The sequence below is a fragment of the Ambystoma mexicanum genome, chromosome 12 (genome assembly GCF_040938575.1).
Source record: "Ambystoma mexicanum isolate Mex_15411 chromosome 12, UKY_AmexF1_1, whole genome shotgun sequence".
In the NCBI taxonomy this organism is placed as follows: Eukaryota; Metazoa; Chordata; class Amphibia; order Caudata; family Ambystomatidae; genus Ambystoma; species Ambystoma mexicanum.
In genome coordinates this window covers 520086097-520111834 of record NC_090936.1, presented here as the reverse complement: position 1 = coordinate 520111834, position 25738 = coordinate 520086097, and the positions used below count along the sequence as shown (strand labels likewise).

The 25738-nt window shown below is 46.1% G+C and overlaps 1 protein-coding gene across 2 annotated transcripts in view; it reads right to left on the bottom strand.

The window, feature by feature from the left end:
• The window catches only part of MKRN1 (makorin ring finger protein 1), a 302715-nt gene extending 277498 nt beyond the window's left edge, over positions 1-25217 (bottom strand). The window contains exon 1 of one of the 2 annotated variants that reach the window (XM_069628815.1): positions 24865-25217. In XM_069628815.1, coding sequence (XP_069484916.1) covers positions 24865-25019 — 155 coding nt within the window. In that variant the 5' untranslated portion in view covers positions 25020-25217. The remainder of the gene's footprint in view (positions 1-24864) is intronic. The other variant, XM_069628816.1, reaches the window with a different exon arrangement.
• Positions 25218-25738: the final 521 nt, after the last annotated feature.

The following is a 25738-nucleotide window of genomic DNA, read 5'->3' as shown; positions in this document are numbered from 1 at the left end:
ATGAAAGGTTAGCACTGGGAATTCGGTATACATTGCGAAGGAATTGAGAAGACGACGATAAATGGAACAGACAGAGGACATTATAATATGGGAATATTATATATCGAAAAGCGAACCAATTTGCTTTGGAAATGTTCCACCCCAGGCACATCCAATAATGCAACCTTGAAAGCACACCCTGATATTCTATGGGAGGAAGTGGTTTAGATATCACTAGCCTGCATACAGGTTATGGTTGCGGGTCAACCTATAAGCGTCACAAAAGGTCAGTAAGCAATACCGGTCAAAAAAAATTAACCTTTACTCATTCCCCTTTAGAATACACATACAAAAATAATTAGTAGACTTAAACCGCAAGTTACGCAATTTTTTTTAAAAAAATATGGCGCGGTATAAATGTTACCCTTTAACTGCCATGGGTCCCCCCTCCCCTCGGCCCCCACCCACCAGTCCCTATTCAATGCCGTCTAACATTTTCACTTTCATTAACCCCTTAAGTGCCAATCACAAGGTATCTCGTGCTTGGCAACAGGGAGGTAATCCCAAGGACGAGATACCTCGTCCTTGGCACTTAAGGGGTTAATCACAGGATTGATTTCATGAGTATGCATGGCCAACACAGTCAATGTGAGATCTTTCACAAATTCGATTTCCTGGTATATTGACCTTGCCACTCATTGTTTGCCTCGTTTTGTAAAGGCTAATAAGTAACGAAGCATCCCGAAGTTTCCAGCAGTTTTTGCGTGATCCCTCCCAATGATCTTGTGTGCAAGTACAGTCAGTAATGTTCTGTCTGCATACCGTCTATGCCGAAATGCAATCTTTTGGGTCTGTACTTTAGGCACATCTTATGGAACACCTCCAAATCTCCTGTATGGCAGAACTCAAGTCCCTACAGGTCTCTTGAAAGCGTTTAATCATACAATCTTCTCAAGTGCTTTGTGTGGAGGGGGTGGGGGGGAGGGGGGGCATGGCACCAACCACTTCTTGCATTCCTGCTCCTACGTGCACATTCATGAAAATGTAATGTTGGTTTTCTGTCCATGAATGCACATTGGAACAATGGTGCATCAATGAGCGCCATGTTTCAATTTCCACAGACCCATCACAAGTTTTGGAGCTCCACCAAAGATGGTTGCTTGGCTGACAGCAGTTTTTCCCTTTTTTTTTTTTATTGACCGATTTGGAAATGTGCAATACATCAAATTGATGACGAATGTGTGGAAACTGCTCCTGCATAGCTTTGGCTATTGAAACATGCCTGTCGTTGGCTATGAGGTCTATTTGCATTCCCCCTCGATTGAAGATGTTAGACTGATTTGACGAAACCATGTTCCTCCATGACCACAGAGGATGTACATTGGGACACCTTCACAATCTCCGAAACTGACCATTTATTTTTTACTTTAAAGTCTTGAAAGTGGTATGTGCAGTACTTTGCTAAAAATCCAGGGGTGTCACACTGTCCATCGTCAGCTAGCCAGAAAAGTTTGCCAGAGAATGTGCTTTCAATTGACAGCTGTTCAATTTTTCAGGCTTGACTAATAGCGGGGAATAAGAATTTCCTTTGATATTTGTAGTACTGGGTTTTAGCAAGGAACTCAACTCCAACTGACAGAAACTGGAGATCTTACTGAAAGTAGACTCGCTGAAAAGTAAAGCTGCTGAACATAGTAGATTTCCAGCTGGCACTTCCCCAGCATCAGTTGAGCGGACCATGAAAACATTTTATGGAGGTGGACACAGCAGCCATTGATTTTCAGGTTAGTATCTTGTAATACACGAGACATTTACCAATGGATGCCCTCAATGTATGGACACATTTCAGCATCTATACAATCTCTAGCAGGCAGCTGTCGAATAAAATGTATCTTTGCTCCTTTATCGGCCAATCGTCTGGCATGAATGTGGTTTGTGACTTCACTGTGGTGGACAAATCACCCAAACTAAGCAGACTGAAGTCGAGCTTTAGCAAGTTCCTCAGTCGATCGCGTTGAAGCTTCAGTTGCTGAACTGTGAAATGTCAAGGTATTTATAAAGGATTAGAAAAGTGGTTGTTTATATGAAGACATGAGAACAATGGTCAGAGTGCAGAAGAGCCCTTTTGAAGTGTACATGCTGTTTGGCACATTGTCCGCTCCCACCCACCAAGTACCAGAGTGTGGTATAATGGAGTAGGGTTGGATTTATCCGGACGAGGGGAGCGTAAAAGGGCACCAACATTCTTTTATGTCCCCCCCATAAACGAGTAACTTTTCTTGATCAGTGAAAAATTGAAACAACTATTCGTATATATGCTCATTTGAAATTTGTTTAGTTTGCGATGTTGATGGATGAAAAAACCTACAAATTGTATACTGGAGGTTGCAGCACAGTGTGTGAAAATCCCCTGTAGTCTCCACTGTTACTGGGGAATTTGGTGCGAATGGCTCCAACGACACAGGCAGGGTATTACTTGAACGCGGAATCCAAGCCTCCCATAAAGCCACCATGTAAATTAACAGTAGGCCACCAGCCTGTACCGCCTGTGGAAGAGAAACATACTGTAATAAATGAACCTGATAAGTGTACAAACCTTACTTGAAAATGCAACCTGTATTATGGCATAGTTGCCCATAAGTTACTTCATGGATAAATGAACTTGGGCTTTGAAGTCTCGACACATTACAAAAGTGAACACCCATTCAATCCATAACGTTTGGGGGCTCAGGGAAATATTGTTTCTTAGCTGAATGTAAAAGACGCACAAGATGAACACTCCTATTTCCCAAAAACATAAGAAATATATTCAATTTGCAGACTACATTAATTTGTCAATGATAGCTCAAATTTACAACAATATAGGAGACAAACATCAAATGTTAGGCGTCTCCGTGGTCAAAATGACATCACATCTAGGAGTACACTTACTCGTTACTTGGATTGCGAGGGCGAACTGTTGCACGAAGTTTGTGCATAAGCACCATCATAATCCTCAACACTGACCTTGTGAGGCAGGCGGCCCTGAAGTCATGCAGCTCGGTAACGCATAGCAGTGGTGGGTCTTCTTCTGATATGTAGACCAAGCATCCAAAGTTTCCTTGATTAGATTTTTTATTTATAGAGCGCACAAAGCCCTGAGGCAACTAGGCGCTTAGCATAAGAATACGGTTACAGTAAGTGCAATAACAATTACAGACTGGGTCTACATAAGCCAGGGAAGTGCAGGCATAGAATATATACTAGGGCAATCTCACCTCATGTTACAGGGAACTACATCAGGTACATAGAGTTAAACAGATGCATAGATCAATTCATGTGGCAGAGACATGCTGTCTGGTTCCATGTTGCCAGGTGGCAACAGCAAAAATGCCATAGAGAAAAATCAGGTGCCAGAGATGGGGGCGTGGGGGTGATGGATACCACCACACATAGGTGACTATAGAGGCGGTGGGGGCCCTCAACGCATAGGGGACCATACAGGGGGCTGTGTGGGGGGGGGGGGGGTTCACAAAACATAGGCATGGCAGCAGTTCTCCACCTCAGTTGGCATGACCTTGCAGCGATTGCAGGTACATCAGATGGAAATGTCTTTCATGCGACTAGGCTCAGGTTATTCATCTTCACAAATATTGTTCGATTCCCCCATCGTTTCCACATGTTTCTCTTTCAATTACTTCCTCCTCGGAATACTCAGACTTATACTGGAAGGGCTGTATTGCTGTCATTGTATGACAAAATGTTTAAATAAAATGCAAGTAACGATTAAAATCAATAGTAATGCGAGTGTAAGTATCTGTTCGCAGGGGCTTCCTGCAATGAAGAGGCGATCCAACAAAAAGAAAATAAAAATTTTTTTTTAAAAAGAAATAAGACAAAAAAAAGAAAAAAAAGACAAAAGAAGAGGGAAACGATTGAAAAAGCAACTCTGATGAGAAGGGGTCAGTTTATACTTATTGAGTGAAGAGGCGTCTGGCCATTTCCATGAAGAGACGTCAATAGCTTGCGCACAGAGAACCTTGACACAAAACGTGCATTGGCATTGTGAAAAGGGACATAAGCGTCTAGTGATGTCAGCGTCAGGGGCAGGAGATATGATTTAGTGCCACGAGGGGACATGAATTTAGGGCGATGCGGCAACGGATAAAATCACAGCGCCCTGCACGTTTTTGCATGTGTAAAAGTGAGGAAAACTAAGGTAAGATACATAGGACATTTTTGTGTTATCGAACTACAGGATGCTTAAAAACACATGGCCGAACGCTCTGGACAATAAACATTTTGAGCGCACTAGCCCTTTAACAAACGGGGTGGACAACATATGTTGCAACGGTTACAATGCGTTTTCCCTCGTTAAGCACTATGTAGTAGAAGACCATTCACTGTCATCCGCTACTAAATATGATCAGTTACTTGACACAGCAAGTTATTTGCACAACCAGTTTCAGAATCAACCAGAACCCACTATCAAGCACTTGGCCTACTGAACACAATTATTCTCTAGCGTGTTAACACAGAATGCTCATTTCGTTCCCTGAGGCAGTTGGGCAGCACACACACCACATGGAGCAGACATTCTAAATTACTATTTACCAACAGTAGCAGGTCTAAAAAATTGCAATAGGGTGTTTGGGTGCATCTACAACAGAGCCTTAATTTCCTAGCGCCCAGCCACAATTTGTAATTCACACTTGAAGGATGGGAGCAGACAGGCCAATTTGTTTTTTCCACAGTCCCAGGTAACAGGGCCCCAGATCACCAAGTTATAGTGCTCTTCCCCTACTATTTTCTGGCCCTCCAACTTGCTCTGCATGGGAGACAGGGTGGGATGTGTTTACCGAGTAGAGAGGCTGGAGAGAAGGGTCTGTAAAAGAAAGCGGCTGGCAGTTTTTTTTGGCCGTGTAGCCTCGTGAGCTGGGGTGAGCGGGGAAAGATGGCCCACTAAACAATGAGTTTAGCAGATCTTAGATATCTGGCCCCATATTTATTGTGGGGGGCTTTTTGACAGGACAGATGGTAATGATCGGGAAAATGACCATCAAAAACTCACGAGTAGTGTAAAGCAACATAATAAAAATGCAAAGTGTTCTCAACTCACCAGGGAGCCCCGAAGAAAGTATAGTATAACAACCCCCTTGAAATTAAATGAAAAAAACTGAGTTATGGTGATCAGATTTAAACGAACAAAAGTCTTGAAATTCAGCAGATGTGTTAAGTGATGACCATCTCAACTCGACGCCATTATTGCAAATCCCATGAGCACATATCACATATATAACATAGCAGGACAAATTCACAATGACATAAATTCCATCACAGGGGGTGCCGAGTTGAGGTGGTCATCCCTTCACACACCTTAACTGTCTATTAACTAACGTGTTTTCACTGAATTTCAAAGCTTGCAATGAGAAAACTTAGTAGTTATGACAGAAATAGAAAAATGCTCACCAGTTTAAAAAAATAAAAATAAAAAAAGTCTTCCCCCATCCCCCCCCTATGTATACATAAATTAGCAGTTCCCGGCGCAACATGCGCCGCTCTAGCACATCTTAATACCAGTAGTTACTTCATAGGGTCACTTCCGTCCCCCTTCTTAAATATCAGAATTACCACCGATTGCTTCCAGGAAGCAGTCATGGAAAAGGGCAAACATATAGGTAAGGGTCTTCTTTTGAATTTGAAATGTTATTTGTATCAGATGGAATGAGAGGTATGCACGATATAAGAACAGTATCCAAGTTCCATCAATAACACCCATGTGTCTTTGTAGATGCATATTGGTCAACCTTATTCCATTGCATAGTCCCTGTGATGGCATGGGATTGCTACTAGCATAATTACAGCACCTACTTTCAGTTTATGAGGAGACATTCTTCCTACAGCCTTTCAATCTTTAGAGGCTGAAACGCTGAGCTGATAATTAACTGGTCATTGACAATGGAACTGCCCTGCCCTATGTGAAGAGAAGTAACTTGAAGGAACCATGCTCATTCTATAGCTGTTGACTTGAAAGGGCACACAGGTGCGCTTTATCATTTGGACAGCAGAGGGCAGCTCAACACTGATGAATTGCATCAGCTGATTAGGAAACACATTGGCCTAGAAACACTTGTGTACATATGCCATATCGTGGATTGATGACTTCCCAGGAACCATCAGCATCAACACCAGTGAAGGAGACGGGGGGGATGGGGGCGTTAGGGCAATAAAAAAATAGAATAGAAACCTTGTTCTAGGAACCAGAATCTGGCCTGCAATTACAAAATAGAATCAGTCTAAACCTTACCAATGGGGCACACGTTCTTCTTTCAAACCTTTATTCATATAAAGTGAGTTAAAAAAAAACAATGAATATACAGGTGTAGCAACAACAGAAGCACAACAACATGTTTTTGTGGGGTACTAATTTGTACATCCCGGTATATACTGCAACTATTCCATGCACCCCCCTTCTTTCCAACCACCCCGCTGTAAATATTATGAGACCCTTTGAGCCGTTTACGTGATGCTTTTTTCTAAACACTAGAAATATTGCTGATGGAATTAAGTGAGATTCTCCAAAAACGGTCTGGCAAAAAAACAGGCTCAACAGCCAACCCCCAATTCTCACTTCACATGTAGTCCTCTTTCCCCCTCCCCTGTGATGTAAAAGCACCCCTTTCCTCTCCTCGAAGATAGAATTTTGAGCACTTTACGTTTTGGCTTCCCTCTGGATTACCAAGAAATGTGCTCACTGGGGGCGGTTGTTTTTCGTTTAAGAAATGCCGGACTACTGCAATGCACCTTGAGATGGAGGTTGTGTGTCCAGGGGCATCTCCATCCCCTTTTTTTTTTGTAAAGGCTACTGTACAAGTTTACCCAAAACAAAAGACAGGCATGTTTTGGAAAGTATATACAAATCCACCCACCAAGTCAAGTTATCAATGTGGGAATTTCAAGAAAGCAATTTGGTAAAGTCAATGCAAAGTGGTTTCATCTCGATTATAGAGGGGCTTGATCCACTTTATAAAAATATATATAGCACCGTACAAGCATCCAAAGACTTCTGGTTGCAGCTCGTTCCATCCTCGTCTCGGGAGTATCTCTCAGGGGCAATGTGCTCGCCGTGGAAGCAAGACGACACGGAGCACCACGGGTCCGTGCTTAGAAAACTCGGGGTATTAAGTGCGTTATAAATAACTTATCATATATTATTTAATGATCTCCAGGGGCAATATCCCCGGTCTGAACATCATGAACAAGTTTTTATTGATGGTAACCAATAAAGGCTCTAGTGGGCAGCAAGGACAAATGGGAGGGAGCCGAAACTGGCTTAGGTGGATAAGTGGGCAGTGGAACGCCATAAAACGACCCCCTCTATAGCCAAGCATGTGTTACCCGTGTCATCTCGCCTTGTCTTTTACCCGACTTAGCCAGATCCAGCTACTCTTCGCGTTGGTAATAGCCTGTGGGTTTGTGATGGAATTTAAGGAAGGTGTCAAACAAAAGGTTAAACCCCGATTCCCTACAAAGGAAAGAACGAAATGAAAAAAAACAAGTATATCTCAACTGAATATAATGGCATAATCACCTGGCGTCAATCGCCACAATACACAGGCACGATTATGTTTTTTAGTGTTTTTTGTTATCAAATGCAGCCACCGGTGAATGTGGGGTAAAGGAGGGTAACTTTTGCTGTGCAGGGCAACCCACACCAATTTCAATCCCACAAGGAGCCTCACTCCCCAAACGGATGCCTGGATCAGTTGTTTCTCGCTCCATCAGAGCATTCATGACAGTCCATACAGCAGCCACAGGGGTGGCTGGTCTACATTTTAGACCCAGTGCGAAATGCAAGTACATTTTCCAATTGTAGTATTATAAAAGAGTAAACACGTTTTAACTGGAATCGTTTTTGTAATCATGCTTTGCACCTAGTTATTCATACACAACATATGCACGTTTACTTCTTCAAATCAGGCAGTAATACTAGTAGTTTCCTCCCCCGTTTCTACATGCACCCTGGTCCAAACGTATCCGTGGAGCTGTTTAGGTCAAAGCATAAAAGGTCCTAAGTGTCTGTTTCCTATTTTTTGTTTGATATTACATACATACATACATACATACACAAAACTGGCTTCATTACACGTCACCTCAATGACCAATGTCTCCACAGTGAACTACTTCATATGTGCTTTTAATGCAGATTAAGGGCATCCCAGTATACCACTCATCACTCTGCAGGTAAAATGGTCATCCCCATTCGCACAAGGAGGCGACGTGACACACGCACAAAACATTTCCCCTCTAGGGCATAACCATCCAATCCTTATGACCCACAAACCCGCCCCCCCTCGACCCCCCCCAAAAACAAAACATGTCTTTAAAGGCATTTCTGTATAGTAGCCATCTCAGGGTTAGACCATACCATTTATTCCAATTGCCAACATGCCGCTTGTTCAGCAATGCAGTGCCTACCTAGTTCCGTTCTCGTAGCAAATCCTGAGAAAGGCAAACAAGGATTTAAGAAATGCATTTTCCTTCTTGGTTAAGGATCTATCAAGCGTTTACTACAGCTCTGCTCCATACACGGCAGCCGAAATGGCATTTGATCTATAAACATCTGAGGAGTGAAGCAATTCTAGGACCCACCTTGTTATCATAACACAGAGGTATGCCAACATTAAGGTGTCTAAGTGGCCCTTATAAGAAACATTCAAGTGGAAATTTGAACTGCCGATTGTCAAAACAATGTGCCCACCCAGTTAGATCTTGGTCTGTTCCACGTTTTTTTTAATCAAAGACACTTTTCCCTCAAATAACCAGCCCTCAAGAAGCAGTGTGCCAGCCACTTTTCCTCCTTAATGGCAACCTCTACTCCCACAAATACCCCAAAAAAAATAAAATAAAAAAAAAAAAAACACAAAGATATAGGAGCCTGTCCTGCATTCACCCAAGCAGCACTAGGGATTTCTTTGGATCAGTCTTACAAGCAGGGCAACGACAAAGAAAAGAGCTCTACTATTCTAGTGTATGATTGAGAGAGGATCCCATAATCTGTTCAGATCCTTTAGTCCCCTAATTTTGGATGCATTCTGTCCTTTCAAACTAATCAGAACACCCCCACAGTTGACACATTTTCGGTTAATCAGTCAAAATAGAAAAATTACAACATAATAACCTCGTTTTAACTGGTTATATGCCGATTCTCCAGTGTACGGTCTTCCCATTCTTGTAAATGCTTTGGACAGCCTACTGTTGTATTTAGTATACACACAGTGTGCCATTGAGCACCTTTGTGGCAAATGAAATTTTTAAGACTGCTCCATTCCAATGTTTATTACAATAGTCTTTCGTTAATGGCAGAACGTGAAGATGGTGAACGAAGGCCAACTTCATTTCTACACCCTATTACCAGCATGCTTCACTTCACCATTTTGCAGCTGTTGCAAAAATCTTAAACCACAGTATGTGAAGACCACTTTGTGGGGCACTTGAAGAATTCATGGAAATTTAAGCTGTGAAGAACCTCAGCATCATTCAGAAACTGAAGATATGGAGTTTCATTAAAAAAAAAGCTGAGAGGGGGCAGATAAACCAGTTTTGGCTAGTAGCTGTGAGGTTTTTCGAATAACACCTGGACAGGCTTCTCAGAGTCGATTCTGGCCCATTCCCAGATCGCCCAAAGCAGTTTGCTGGCCCAACTGTCCTAGTAAAGCCTACCTAGTATAGAAACAGGATGTATTAGACCGAGGATCAAGAATAAGCTCAGCTTGCATGCCAGCATACTAAAAGGTGAAATGAGCAGCTGGGGTTTTTATATTGTGGACAGCCCTTTCTCTGAAAGAAAGGTTCATGCTTCCCATAACCCTTGATGCTTCAATTCTAGTAATGAGTGGGTCTCCACACGGATTCTTCCCCGGTCCTTATTGCAGTGCACAATACAAGAGAATGCCTTGCACTATAACATTTCATACTATTTGGCTGCCCGGCTTCCACTGCATACAGCCCTATGCCTCTTCTTCCCGCTATGTATTTTTTCCCATCCACCTGTTGCACAGGAATTCTCGACTTTCTGCCTGTAGGCTTGGCAGTCCCAGTATTACCAAGCTGGGGTGCGTTTTGGTCTGAAAATTAAACATGTAGCCAGATGACAAAAATCCTGACGACACCTCGAGTCCACACACCCACACCACCTAATGTAACAATATAATATACCATACATATGTTTGTCCGATGCGGTAACTTTGGATGTTGCCTTAGAATGTATAGTGGTCCTACTGTGTCAATGTAAACCTGCAATGGCCCATGTACACAGGCTTCACTAGTTTTAAATATTTCTGTATCTTTACCAAAACTGTTGACATGAATACGCACTGCTCCAGCGCACACCTTTGATTTTAACCTCAAAATTCTACACTCCAGATCCACCGTGTATTATTAATCACCTAAACATCACCCCTTTCCTTTTAGCCTGCCTAGACTTGAACCCCAGTCCATGTTATCCATGTCCTACCCATTTCCCCGAATACAGTGTGAAAAACAATGGAATACAGTGTGAGCAAATGGTTGAAAAAGAACCTTCTAAAGTAAATAAGTTTTTGGAAGAAAAAAAAAAAGTGTACCCCTCAATAAAGCAGCGATGAGTCAAACACGATACTGCACTGGACACAAAATGTCAGGTGTGACAAATTGACTTCTGCCTTGCACGAATACAAGGGCGAGTAGACGCTAAAACGACCACTACACCTCAAACTTCTACTACAAACCAAGAGCAAAATCACAAAGGTAAAGGTTTCATAAAGGTAAAAAAAGGAGATACATCCTTCGTCTTTTGTGGTAACGTGGGCCAAGGAAAGGTTATACTCTCAAGATGGGTTTGAATGCGGTTCTGTAGCAACCCAAACAGTGATTCAAAATAAAGGAATATCCAATCGAGGTTGTATAAAATAAAAAAATAAAAAATTATATATATTAAAAAAAGAAGAAAATGGAAAGAACATATGGGGGGGGCGCTGTTGCGCTGAAGCAAGATGGCCACCTAACAGCAGTGCTCCGGACTGGGAGAGCATATAAACCCCGCAAAAGACCCTTAAAATACGAGTATCCTGCTCTGTGCTGACGGTACTCCTGTGAGAACATTTCCGCTGCAGCCCTGCGGATTTCTGGGTCCCGCTGTCCTATGGGGGCTGCGCTGCGGCCCTCCGTTCCAACTGGGGCTGTGTGTGCTTGGCCCGTTCCGCGCCACGGCTCCAGCTCTCTCTCCCACCTGAGCGCACAGTGCTGCAGGCCGCGGTGGGGGAAGGGTGCCAGAGCCCTCCTCGGCGACCCAGGCCTGCCGGCTCGCATGGTCGCCCTGCGCTCCCTCGACCGGGTTCGGCAGCCTTCCGGAGGACCCACGCATCCTGCCCGATCCCGCTACCATCTCCTCCTGCAGACTCCTGTGACGCTTGGAAGCGCCGGACTCTCCTGCTGCCTGGTCTCGCACCACGGAGGGCGGAGACATCACTGCGGGCCCCCGCGGCTTCACACTGCTTGCCCGTCCTCCCTCCACCGCCCCCCTCCTATGGAACATAAGTTCCAACCCACGACAAGGTAGGTGGGGGGCAGGGGAGGGGGGGGGAGGGTTTAAGCGCCCGGATCCTGGGCGGCCGGCTTCGCAGCCCGCCATCTACCTGACCCGCACCTAATTGGATGCTGCGGCCTGATCCGGCCCGGTGCTGCGGACACTGCTCTTGGTCGTTGCCCCCCCCCCCCCACCCCGGGATGTGAGGGGACACACATGGCAGCCTGACCGCGCAGCACAACACCATTACCTCTGGTGACTGCAATCCACTCCCTCGGTTTCTTGATACTTGATGTTGACTCATTGGCCCGCCATGCTGCATAGCACCTGTAGTTACTATCTGCTACATACCTCCATCACAGGGGCAACGTACGTTGGGCCTCCCCGAGTTACACGGCTGGAGTCAATGGGACTGCTCCTACAGTCATGACCCCGCCAACCGCCGGGGCCGGCTGCACCAGCTGCGGGTGCATGATCCTGGGGGTCCCTGCGGCCATGTGGGGCTGGTATTGGGCCCACCAGATTGACCCCGCAGCCCTCTGCACTTACCATCTAGACAACTCCCGCAATCCCCACCTGGAGGCGACTCCTTTACCCTATTCATCGGTGCCAACTCTGCTCATAGCTCACCACAGTGCTGCATTGCCTACACTTGCCGTCTCACTGGACCTCGCCCCAGGGGCCCCTACTGCCATTGTTTCGAGTGTGGTTTGCCCCCCCCCCCCTGTGCCTCTTTGATTACACTGCTCCTGCAAGGCATCGGACCCACAGCGCTAGGACACCTTGCGCGCACATCAGTGCCTTGGTGTGCCGGGAGTCGCTACACAGACGCCGTTTCAACTGAGCCTCATCTTCACTCTTCTGGCATCCCCCCCACTCGGGCAGTCATCTTAGAAACCCATTCTCCTTGATCGCTGGCGCCCTCTAGGGTCCTTGGTACCTTACACTCACCGGCACTATGACAAAAGGAGCCTGGGCTGGAAAGAAGCAAAGTTTGCTAAACAGGTTTGCCAGGACACCGTCCAGACCACCGCCCGAACCCCCGGAAGAAGCATGTACCGTCTCAACACCCTCGACCTCCGACGACTAGCAAAAGATGCTCGAGTACATGCGTGAAGGATTTACCACGCTGCATACTAAATTGGACGACATGAATGGCACCATCTCGTCCATAAAAGCCCATATCGAAAGAACAGCCGAGTCGCCGAGATTGAAACTAGGGTCGGTACAGCTGAAGATGACCTTGGTGTTCTTCGGGCTGCAGTTTCCACACTCACCAATCGAGTCTCGCCAGTGGAAAAAAGAACGACGACCTTGAGTCCCGCTCCTGACGAAATAACCTACGCATTGGTGGCATCCCCGAGGACAACATCAAAGAGCCCATGGAGGACTACGTGGAACGTATCCTTTTAAACACCCCTGGATACACTGAAACTTTCTGCACAGTTTGCTGTTGAAAGGGCGCATCGTTCTTTGACTGCCAAGGCTAGACCGGGGGGCGCCTCCTCATCCCATCATAGCCAGAATCTTAAATTTTTGGGACCGGGATGCCCTTCTGCGTGTGGCTAGGGCCAAAGGGGAACTACTTCTTGGCTCGGCGAGGATACATCTCTACCCTGATTTCTCTGTCGCCATGCAACAAGAGCGCAAAACCTTCCTTGCTGTGAAAAAGAGACTTCATGACTTAGGAGTCAAATACTCCATGCTCTTCCCTGCGGAGTTAAGGATCGAACACTCGAACCAAACACTCTTCTTCACTATCCCAGAAGAGGCATCGAAATTTATTGATGAACACTTTCCCGGATGACCCCTTCCTCACCGTTAGAGGCGAAGCTCACGATAGGCTTTGCTCGTCCCTATGCCATATATGTATCCGCCATTGGCGAGGCCTCAAATGACGCTTACACTTCAATTGAAATGTTTTGGTTACTAGTTATGCTTTTGTTGCTCCATTGATCCTCTGCAATGTGGCCTTATCTGTTGCAGACTCATTGTGTCCAGAGCAGTTCGATACTCAGATGCAGTCCCAGCCTGGAAGCTATCCTACAGCTGTCTCCAGACCCCCCCCCCCGATGATTGGTCACTGGGATCCTGGGTTCTCCCGAGCCACTCTGGGCCTATAATATGCTCTTGTATTGGTGCTCTGGGGTCCATGGTTAATGTTGCCTGTTTTCAACTGCCCTCTTTCTCCTGGACCGGTGCCCCTATGCGCCCTCGTTTCTACACTGAACACTCTGGTTAAATGTTGCTGTATTGTACAATCTCCTCACACTCTCCCCAGTCTGACGTGCCATTGCCAGACTAACAGCCTCCCAGGCGCAGATGCTGAGTAATTTGTTGTTGTTATGGGTTTGTTTTGGTCTTGTCCCTCTAATGGGGGAGGGATGTGGGTGGAGTGACGTTATGGTTAAAAAAGTCTTGACAATCACCGGTGGTGCTGCATGTGCTACAGCAGTACATCATGAATACATTTATGGGGATCCGCTTACACCCAGAACGACCGACTCCTTTTTGTTTAGTAACCTGTGTGCAGAAGTCCAATCAACACCACTACACAAATGGCGAATTATGACCTGACGTTTATGAGCTGGGACGTCCGCGGCTTGGGCAATTACAAAAAGATGCGGCAGATACAACTTCATGCTGAACGCCATGGGGTCAACATTCTGTGCCTACAAGAAACCCATGCTCGCTTCCACAATGTGAACGATCGCTAAACAGTGGGGTCCCCAAAGGTATTACACTAACTATTCCACGCAAAGCCGCGGCACGCTCACTTTAATTCACAGACGCTTGAAATTCTTGTGTAACCATTCGAGTATAGACCCCCTGGGCAGATATGTATTGACCATTGGCACACTGCAACACCAGGAGGTAGCCATCCTGAACATCTGCGGCCCGAATGTTGATGGTCCCGACTTCTATCTACACCTAGCCTCGGTCTTGGAAAGCTTCCCCCTAATCCCGATTATATGGGGAGGTGATTTTAATACAATATTAGAGGTCACCATAGACAGGTCGGGCTCACGTCCTCGCCAACTCTCCAAAGCAGCCTATACCATTCTTACAACGCTCCCTCGACTGGCGTTAGTAGACGCCTGGCAGCTAATGTATCCCGAGTCCTGCACGTACTCATTTTATTCCTCAGTCCATGATTCTCACTCTAGAATAGACCGATGGCTCATAACCGACATGCTAGTCGGGTCATTGTCCCACCAGGCTATCCTTCCCAGAACACTATCAGACCATTCACCAGTACTCATCTCGCTGAACTGGGGCCCGGACGCCGAAAGAACGAGACAATGGAGGATGAGTTCCCATGCACTTCTAGATCCGGTTTTTGCTACCGAACTTGAATCCTCTCTTGAAGATTTCTTCGAGGTTAATACAGACTCTGTGACAACACAAGCCATACTTTGGGAATCCTTTAACGCATATGCGAGGGGAATCGCCATTTCCAAGGGATGTGGCATTCTAAAGGGAATCCGAGCAGATATCTGCGTTAGTGAATCAACCCTAGCCAACCTCGAGACCCAATATGCTCAAGACCACTCCCCAACCACTCTTTCAGCACTAGGCTCGGAACTGGATAAGTTTTGCAGCCTTGCGGAACGAGAGATCAAGTTCCTGGACTCTCCCCATTCGGTAAGGAAATATGGGGAGGGAGAGCGCCCTGGCCGTATGCAATCAAGGCTGCTCCGTCGTGAGTTCGGAGCCCCCAATATTCCAGCTATAGTGAGGTCTGATGGCTCACTGGCCACTTCCCCACAGGACATCAACTCTGAATTTCTATCGTTTTACACCTCCCTGTACGCAGAAGTTGATGCCCCCCCCCTATATCAGAAATCGACTCCTATTTAGATTGTCTTCCTCTCTCAGTCCTGTCCGATGAGGCTGGCATCTCTCTGGAGCGGCCCATTACTACCGAAGAGCTCACTGAAGCCATTGAGCCGTTGGCATCGGGTAAAGCCCCCGGCCCGGATGGGCTCCCCATGGAGTTTTATAAGCAATACAAGACACTCTTGGCACCGCACCTGCTGGCCCTATGGGAAGAGTCATGAAAGGGGTATACTTCCCCCTTCCCTTTGTGAGGCATTGATAACATTCCTCCTCAAACCTGGTAAGCCCCCTGCCCAACATAGCTCATACCGACCCCTATCATTGATTAACAGTGATGTTAAAACATACGCTAAACTTCTGGCCAACCGCTTAGCCCAGTTCATGCCCCACATTATCCACCCTGACCAGGCAGGATTTGTCCCGGGAAGGTCCACATCCCTAAATTTAAGAAGGCTCTTTAATGTGATCAACAGGGTCAACCTAACCACACAGGCGGTAGAGGCCACTCTGGACATGCTGAAAGCATTTCACTCGGTCTCGTGGAAATACCTCTGGCGTTTGAGAAATGTAAATTTGGCCCCAACTTCCGAACCTGGGTTAAGCTTACACCGCCCCTTAGGCTAGAGTTCGCACAGAGGACAGGTGCTCCATTCCTTCCAGATATCCAGAGGGACGCAACAGGTATGTCCTTTCTTCCCGCTAATCTTCGCCATTGCCATTGAACCCTTCGCCAACATGATTCGCCAGTCACACTCACAGGGGATTACGCACAGCGGGCCAATCCGATATAGTTTCCCTCTATGCCGATGACACTCTCCTGTACATCCGCTCCCCGGGAAACCAACCTTGCCCCCATCTTTGCGGACGTCGCCCAATTTGGAGACATCTCTGGGTTGAAAGTTAACTGTTCCAATTCTATATTATTCCCACTTACAGACTCCACACAACCCCCTCTTGGACTTGGAAGGATTCACGTGGTCTCAATCTAGCATCACTTACCTGGGGGTGGTAGTTTCCCGGCACACGTCGCAGCTGCGCGAGGACAATTACCAGAATTATCTGAAGAACCTGGCTACAAAAACTTCAAGCTGGATTAGGCTCCCCATTTCACTAGCAGACAGGATTGGAATACTTAAAATGGTAGTATTACCTCAACTTCTTTATCGATTCACCAATCAGTCCATATGGCCAGGGGACGTATTCTTCAAATCACTACGTTATATCAGTAACACCTTCCTCTGGCACTCAGACACAGTCCGCCTCAAACTCTCTACGCTGACCACCCCCCCAAGGAATTAGGAGGGTTTAACGCCCCAGATTTCACTAGATACTGGGTGGTAGCTCAATCCCAATTTGCCTCTCATTGGTTCAACACCACCAACCCCCTCACCCCCACATGTTCGATTGGAGAAACTGACAGTTTCTGACCGGGTGGTTGGCTCCCATACATCCCGACCCCGACTCTGCAGACCCAGTAGTTAGTACATCCTTAGCATTAGCCAAACTCTGGGCTATGGTCGATACACCACACCCATTCCACGGAGACCTGCCGCTATGGAACTTCTTCCCTGATGTCCCACACATCACACAATCTATCGTATCCCGTTGGCTTTCTGACGCTCCGCGATATATACGAGCAGGGCAACTTCGTTGAGTGGTCTGAACTCCCTCCTTTCCTCAAGCGTCGGCCCACAGCGTGGCTACAATACTCCTCCCTACAGAGGAACCTCAAATCCAGATACCCTGATTTCCCCACGCTACCGCCTGATGAACCCATAGTTATGGAACTCTGCTCCTATTCCTCCTTCAAAGGAAAGGTGTCGAGACTCTACTCCTTATTGCAGGCTAGAGCAGCCCCCCCCCCTTTTACTAAATTGAAACGCAGCTGGGAGGAGGATCTTGAGATCACTGACGAGAGGTGGTCCCGAATGTGTGCTCGCACCCACAATGTGTCTTATAAAACTCGAAATTTAAGTTAATGCAATTTAAGGTACTGCACAGGTATCATCATACACCTAAGAGACTACATTGTATGTTCAGTGACTCGCCTCCCAACTGCCCCAGGTGCGGCACAGATCAAGCAACTTACATCCATATGCTCTGGCACTGCCCTTACCTGACCCAATTCTGGTCGGACATCTGTTCCACATTATTGGACATATTGGAGCACACTATTGCCCCCACCCAACTGCATTGTCTCTTCCATGACTTTCCCCAGTTGGGGCGTGACTCAAAGAAACTGGCGGGTCTCTGTATGTTGCTAGCGGTCCGCTGCATATTGTTATGTTGGCTCCGGCCCAAGGCACCCACCTACACACAATGGCTTAGAACAATTACATGACGCGCAAGAGGCCTGGTGCGCAATGCAGCACCCACATACAAGGCTAAGAGACATCTGGCGAAGGTTCCGTGATTACATATCCCCCATGGCTTCTCCTTCAAACTCTGTTCATTCTTCTCCAGGTTGTTCTTCATAATGTGACCACTGACCTGTGTCTCCTTTGACTCAAATGCCAATGCTCTGCGTTATCTGAACCTCTTGTTCTCCCATAGACAATTCAAGGTATACTGGTGAAGATGTACGTTTCTTGTTATTTATTTTTATTATTTGTTTTGGTTTTAAAAGAAAAACCTTTACAAAAAAAAGAGAGAAACTCCTTAGTACAAAAACAAAAAGTAGAAGCCCAGAACAAGAGCCAGAAAGACGATAACCAAGAGATAACCAAGAGATAACCAGCTGAGACTGACTAATGCCCCTTTATTGCTCTTACTACTGGCTCATAACTGTTGAGCTCTAGAGTATGGACATTTTTTCCAAAACTTGTAGCCGTGAGCATCATTTCTTGGCCTGCGATCAGTCTATCCCAAAACAGATCACAAGTTAAGCTCTCCTCTTCGCCACAAATCTTCTGAGCAACAACAATCTTGTTTCCCAGGTGCCCTCACACCCCATTAGAAAATGTTTGAGGGATTGATGGCTTGGAGGATTGAAGTGTCTGCAAAATTTAATGGCTTCATCGCCCTGGTTTCTTCTGGCTAGTACTTGTCCTGAATATGCGATGTTGTGTCTTAGTCTCATGAAGTTACTTCTTATGGCTCTGTCTGGATACGTTGAGGTAAAGAGGAAGAGAATCCAATTTCCCATCTACTTTCAGAAAAAGGTTTGGAGGTTTAAGGTTTCTTACACCATTGATGGTAGAAGACCAATCCAATCTTGTTATCGCTGCTGGCGCCGTGTGGCCCCCTCTGTTTTTCCGTGTGTTGTCAAGTCAAATAAAAAAAGTAAAAACAAAAAAAATGAAAGAACATATGCAAAGATAGTATAGATGCAGTACTCTGGGTAATGAGATGGTAATAAAAAACAATCAAAAGGCCACAATGCTCAACGGATGGCTGCAAAGGTATTAAAATGACATATCCAGTCGCCAAGGTGTAAGGATGGACCGGAGGGGGGGGGGGTAGATATTAATCAATACTATACTACAGTTGCACAGTCTTGGTTGTTCAACAGCTTGGAACCAGGTTTCTGGGCATCAACCACAGCATCAGTTAGGGTCACAGGTGCATCAGTCACAATGCTACAGCAGCAAGCTGGCATTGAGTTGGGGGGGGGGGTAGGATCGACGGGAAGAGAGCTGTCGTCTCGAGTCTACGTGAGCTGTGTCTGGATTTGCTGTGTACCTGTTTCGGTGGTTGAGCTGGTACCAAGATTCACAGTCAAGTCGGTTTGATGCAGTGGCTCAGAGGTCACAGTTCAGGGGAACAGGGTTGATTGATCGACTCACAGGAGCAGCAATGAAAAAAGTTGGTGTTTGGGGCAGCGACTCGAGCAAGTTAAAGCAGCATTACTTTGTGGTTCAAGGCAACATGCTTCAGCTGGCGCAACAAACAGGGCCAAACATAAGTTTTGAGAACAAGGGACCCCAAAAGTCAGCGTTAAAGGATCCTGCCATGATGTTCGGCATAGAGCGCCCACGAATTGTGGATGGTCACCAAAAGGGGTCATGGCTGCTCTTGCTTTCAGGTGCTGAAAGTCCCACTCCAGGATATCAAGGGCCAATGTTTGTACTCTTCCTAGGCTCCCAAACACAGGGAGGCTGGCACACACCTTCAAGGAACCTGCAACACGTCATAGGCAACAGGTTGGCTATCAGAGAGGCAAGTTTATGGTCCAGCAGCATTGTTCACCTCCAATGGTTCATGGGGATGTTTAGGGGACGGAGTTCGCCTCTGCCTTGGAACACCTACATTCAACTCACCAATTCTTCAGGATGAAGTCACAAGGATGGTGCAAAGAAGTGGTGAGGGGACCCTTTTTGTAAGCAAATATCTTCCAGGGGATTGGACTAAAGCTAGCCTGCTTTAGGGGTCCAATCCCTGCTCTTGAAATGTGGGGACTTTGCCGTTCAGATGTCACACCCAAATTGCTTTGCTCATATGAAGCAGAAGGGACAGGAAAATGGCAGAAAGATTCAAGAAGGTGAAAGTCTCCTTCCCTTGAACAGATCTGATATTTTATTTGTATCGCGCCCATAAACAAGTGTTTCAGAGCGCGACGAGGCAAGGGAGAACAAAACAAGGATCTTACTAGGCCCAGTGACTTCGAGAATGTGCAAGTGGAGGGAAGGGGGAAGTGCTAAACATGTGATATAACAAAAGGTAGTGGGGCCAGCAGGTGGTAAGTGCAAGAATAAGGTGTAGACAACAGGTGTCTAAGTGCAGGGTAGCAGATACAGACCAAAGTACAAGGGTTGCCAGGAGGAAGTGTGGGTGGGTGGCTGGGTGGGCAGGAATCTGGACCCAAAATCAGAGGGTAAACAGGTGCCTGGTGCCGAAGCAGACAGATCAGCAGGGGAAGAAGAAGAGCCAAGGCAGAAGCAAAGAGGAAGGTTTTGAGGTGCTTCCAGGACCAAAAGTGGTTCTCCTCACGTTTCAGAGATGCCAGCAGGCTGTTCCAGAAGGAGGCCCGAGCCAAAGACAGACCTACCCCCAGCTCGTTGCTTGGAGAAGCGACAACCTGAGGGAGGTGGAGGAGCAAAGAGCTCGAGTAGGACGGTATTTACGAGGGGGGCAGAGGGGGAGAGAGTTAAAGGTATTGTGGACCCAGGCCGCAGAAAGTCTGGTGGACAATGCCAAGGGTCTTGGCATTGTCCAACAGAGTTCCTGTGTCTACTCTAACCAAGCCCCTTTCCTTCTGTCTAAGAACAAAGGCCTTCACAAATGCAGCCCCCTGCTGTGGGGTCTGGCTTTGTCAATGGGTGTGCCCCTTGGTTTCTGCTGCTAGGCCAGCTTCCTGTGGAGTGGCTGTCCCTGGGGAAGGCTGTTACCTGCCCTTGCAAAAGAAACAAAGAAGCAATCCCCCAATGCTACAGTCCTGCCAGTGTGCAGGGGTGGGCCTTGTCTGGGAGGAATACAGAGAACCCTTCCACAGCTGAACTGGGCCCACAGCGCTGACATGTGCAATATAAATAATGTGGCTGGGATAACCCAGATATGCTAGCCACCCTACCCAAACGCAGCTATGGCTTATTTTTACAGTTTACTGCGCCACTAGGACAGGATCTTCCAATTCCTGACTTTTTTTGGAACAGACATCTTAAATGTAGTCCATGCGCTTCAGAGAATTGGGTGTCACTGTAGCCGTCAAGAGGGCACCTGTGACCGCTGAACCTGCTGTCTAACACTTGTAGAGCAGAGGCTGTGAATCATGACACTAATGCAGCAGGGCACAGGTAAACACTATGCTTTTGGCATGGAGCTTATGAAAGGTTAATCTAATTAGCATTTTCCATTTCAGGGTTGGAATTTCCTACATTGTATTATTTTATTGAAATCAAAATAGCCAGGGCTCCTACACCCTTGCCAAATAGAAATTCCTCAAAGCAGGTAAGCAAACTCATGGACAAAGTTTTTTTTAAAAAAAAAACAAAGTTACAGATAAGTTCATAAGTTCACTAGGGCTGCAAAGAGCACTGTGGGGGATTCGGGAATCACACACAGGTTGGCTTAGGCCACAGTCACTACATCAGAGCTCCAAAGCAGAGCCTGTCAGCCTAAAGGGCACACAATCCCATACTAGCTGAAAGAACAACAGGGCTGGAACAGTCACGTGTTTGCCCGACAAGTCGCTATGTATGTGACATTCACAAGCTGGATATGGAGATTTCTATATATAGCTCCACATTTCTAGTTTATTTTGCTTAAGATACACAATGATTGTCAATCGTGTTCTGTGAAATGTTAAACTACAGGGTATCCGATTTACCACGTTTGAAAACATTCATACTGAAATCGATAAATATTCTACTTGATGGTAAAGTAGCATTGCTTAAAATCGCATGTTGAAGTTGATAATAGTAGATCACTATTTTCTAGAATAAGCTCCTACACTTCTCGGAGATGCCTTCTACTCAGGAATTACTTTAGCACCTGGGTAGCAAATCTTTATTTTGATCCCTGTACTGTTCTAAAGAATAGACAGTATTAAGTGATTACAGCCAACGTCACTTCCCTCAAAAAATTGCATCTAAAAATGAGAACGCAGCAGAGATATAAATAAGCTTTTATTCAATTCAATCTTTATTGCATTCAGTTTAAAACAAACCTTTACAATATAGCACACAAATAGAAGGAAAGGCAAAAAGGTTCAATCAACCATTGCCGATATATCCCTAAGACACAATCAAAATCAGTACATCATGATTCCCCCTTATAAAAGGGGCCTTGCCTTAAATACATAATAACCTTTACCTATATCTTATAAAACCGACTCCATGCCAAACTATAACATATTGAAGACACTGAGAATAGACCACTACCAACCTACATCTCTTTAAAAGGCTTACCACAGCCATTTTCAGTGCAACTGATTTCCTCCCCCCACTCCCACGTCGAGCCACAAATTCACAGTATCAATCATATCGCGCCTATTAATACATTTACCGAAAAAGCCAATGCAATTCGCAAGGAGGCCAGGGCAAAATCAAAGATGCTGCAGGGTTTCTTTCAATTCTGTATTTTTGCTAAACCTACAAAATGCAAGTTCACTAGGAAAGCCCCATTGTATACATATTTCCTTTGTTGACAAAAAGTTTAAACGAAACACCATTTTGCAGAGTCCTATCTGGGAACCTCCTAATATAGAATTCAGGGGAGGCCGCTCTTTTCTGGATTGTGACACGGTTTCTATACAGAGTATTTTTCCCACAGCTTCACCAGTGATAACTCAGTCCCTTTGATTTTTAGACAATGTAACTGTGTGGAATACCACAGTATCTTGTCCAGAAGTTGATTCACGCAATATTATGCAATATTAGCAACAAAGGTCCCTGTGGACGATATACAACTTCTAGAACTATTCTAGCATAGGGCGATTGGGTAGGAGAACAAAGCAGTTTCCTACTCTTTAAAAGATAACGCAGCTGGCGACTAATTGCTGACAACGGAACACAAATTTGTGAGCTGGAACAGGACCTTCTGCCATATCATTGCTTCGTACTTCTCTAGTTTTGCCACTAACCAAGTTAGGAGGACTTCCAACCCAAACAACAATTTGAGAACAGTTTTTCCAATATAAAATTTCTGAGTTGTATGTAAAGAAAATGTTTTAAACTGTGTGCATCTTTCTCATCTGGATAGCTAAAGACATTTTCTTCTTTAATTAAACCATCCCTATATATTCACACACACACACTAAAAAGGCAAGGAGCTAATACGCATCCTTGTCCAAGACTTGAATCATTCTATTCTCCTAGACATGGGTGCCCTCATTCATGATGACCTGGATTGATACTGCTATGTACCAATATACTGAGAAACCCGTGGGGCAAGCACCACTTATCCAGTTTTGCGCAGGCCTATTTCGATCAAGCAGGATGCTGTAGTCAGTCCAGTAAAGCGGCATGGGTTGGTAACACCTTGTCCCAAGCCTGCTTTTGCAGACAATGAAACAAGAAACCATTAAAATCCACCCACATATGTCCCCTAAACCCATTTTGGCAGCTATGAAGTATTCCATTCCCCCATCGTCCAATCCTCCAAGATTGGAAGAGCAACTATCTTGCTGTCTACGTCCAATATAGTTGTGTTCGTTAACCCCAAAATTATATTAAGAGAACAAAAATAAAATACTGTACCACATTGCTGGGGCTTACTTGAATATCTTATTAGATAGTTGATTCGGTCTGGAAGCTGTAGACCATCTAGCGAATCTGATACACCTGTCAATATTCTCCACTGTAAAATCAAGCTGCCAATCTACGTTATCCTCAAGCCAGATCTTCTCCAAGGAAACCTCTGTATAAAGCCTGAAAATATTCGACCCAAACTTCTTCCAAAATTGGACTGAACTGCAGGACATAACGTCGGGCTTCCATGTCGTTAATTAATGCCCAAAAGTAAATAAGCTGTTATGCCAACTTATAGCCATAACACAGGGTTTAGCGGTGTCTAGCCATCAGAGGTACTAAAGCTTGGAGATCCAAGCTTGCAAAAAGCGACACAATCAGGAGTTATGAACAAATTAAAAATCATGGCTGCAAGTAGGAATCATCAATGCACCAGACACAATTGATTATGTTGAAGGGTGTCATGAAATAAAAACACCAGGCGACAATGGTGCATTGGTGGAAAATATATGACATATGGTGTTGGCATGCCAACAGTAAAGAGAGCAGGACATGCTGCTGGTGTTATACAAGGCCATCGGAAAGAAGGGCATCAACAGTGTGCTGAAGACAGACGTGGATAGCAATCGTGCTGGCATTGAAGAGCTGGTGACGTTAGCATGTAAAAGGGTTGCATGCATCGCGGCACAGAACACTTGGGCTATACACACACACACGTCACTTTTGCATGAGGGGCGCTGGGAACAACTGGTGAGGTGCACGTAAAGAAATATTGGGATGTAGAAACCTTGCGCTAAGCAGGTAGGACAGAAGAAGACAACTGAACCGGCCACAAGCTTCGGGAAGGGGAACTGCGTACAGTGCACAGGATGGCGGTAACCGGGCAAACGAAGCACTGAGCGCACAATAGCAGGACAGTTGCAAGCAGGTCTGCAGGATACAGTGACAAGGAGGAAAGGGAAAAGAAGGAAGCTTCGCGAGCTTGGATAGGGTGTCAGGCCCAATGCGTGGCCACCGCTATAAAGATTGCAGTTCCGGTGGTGTTATGCAGGCAGAGCATCGGTCATGTAAACATTGCTGCGTCTACAAAGTGGGCGCAGAGTACGGGCTCGCAGGAGGTTAAAGGGGGAGTACAAGAGGTCAGGTCGTGGAATTAAAGCAATTAAACCAAGTGGTGTGATTGTGCCATCAAAGCAGACTCCGTGCAGGCAATGCAGGCGGTCCTAGTGACGTTTCTCTACATGACGATACGTCAGGCGGCGGGTTACTGTATGATGATTTTGTGCAACAAACTGACCCTGTTATGAGGACACCGTGGTACTGTTACATGCGCGAGCAGTGCTAAATCAGACATCCCTCCTCCCTCGCGCTCACCTGCAGGCTACCTGCCGGGTCCAGCCTCCCCCAGGGGGAAAGCTGGGGATGATGGAGAGAGTGGTAGGGACCCGGGTGGCGGAGGAGGAGGAGCCGGCGGCCGCTGCTGACTGTGTCCCGGGAGTCACCGCAGCCGCCGCCGCTGCCTCCGCCATGTCTGTTTATGCTGGACTCGAGCCGGAACTTCCGGGACTACAACTTCCGGCAGCCTGTGCGGACTACAAGATGGCTCGCCCCTCCCACCTCCTCTGGAGGGAAAGGAGAGCAAAGAAGCGCGGGGAGACAGGCGTGGTTCCATCTACCCGCTGCCTCAGATCCACCCCTCCCCATCCCACAGCCAGCAATGTTTAGGAGATTAGCGCTGGTCGTTTAATCGTTAACGTCATTTTGCAGGAGGAACTCCCGCCTCCAGTACATTAGAGGGTGGGAGGTTTTGGGGAAGGGTTGGTCAGCGAGCCACCTATCATGTTATCGAATACATGAAGGGGGTGGGGCTTATAGGACTCAATGTTTCTCATATCCTTGACAACGTCAAAGGGGCGTCGTCTTTCGAAACGGTCTCTCTGACAGGTGCCTAGAGAAAATATGGCAAATGTCATTATTTGTTGGATGGTTAAGAAAGATACAATTGAACACAATGCTGTGTTTAGACAAGAGTGTACCCTCTCTATTCCGGGTTGTGTTATTAAGTATGGTTTGTATAACTTCTTAACTTGTGAAGGGCATGACATATGCCATCCTTTCTGGCTTTGATTGTGAGAGGACAGGAACCAGGATTCCCTGGTAGGCTGCCGACTGCACAGTCAGTTGGAGTATCTTATTGGAGGAGGCTGTGTGCAGGGTCGCTTTGCTGAAGAAGGGCTGTCAAGTCCTA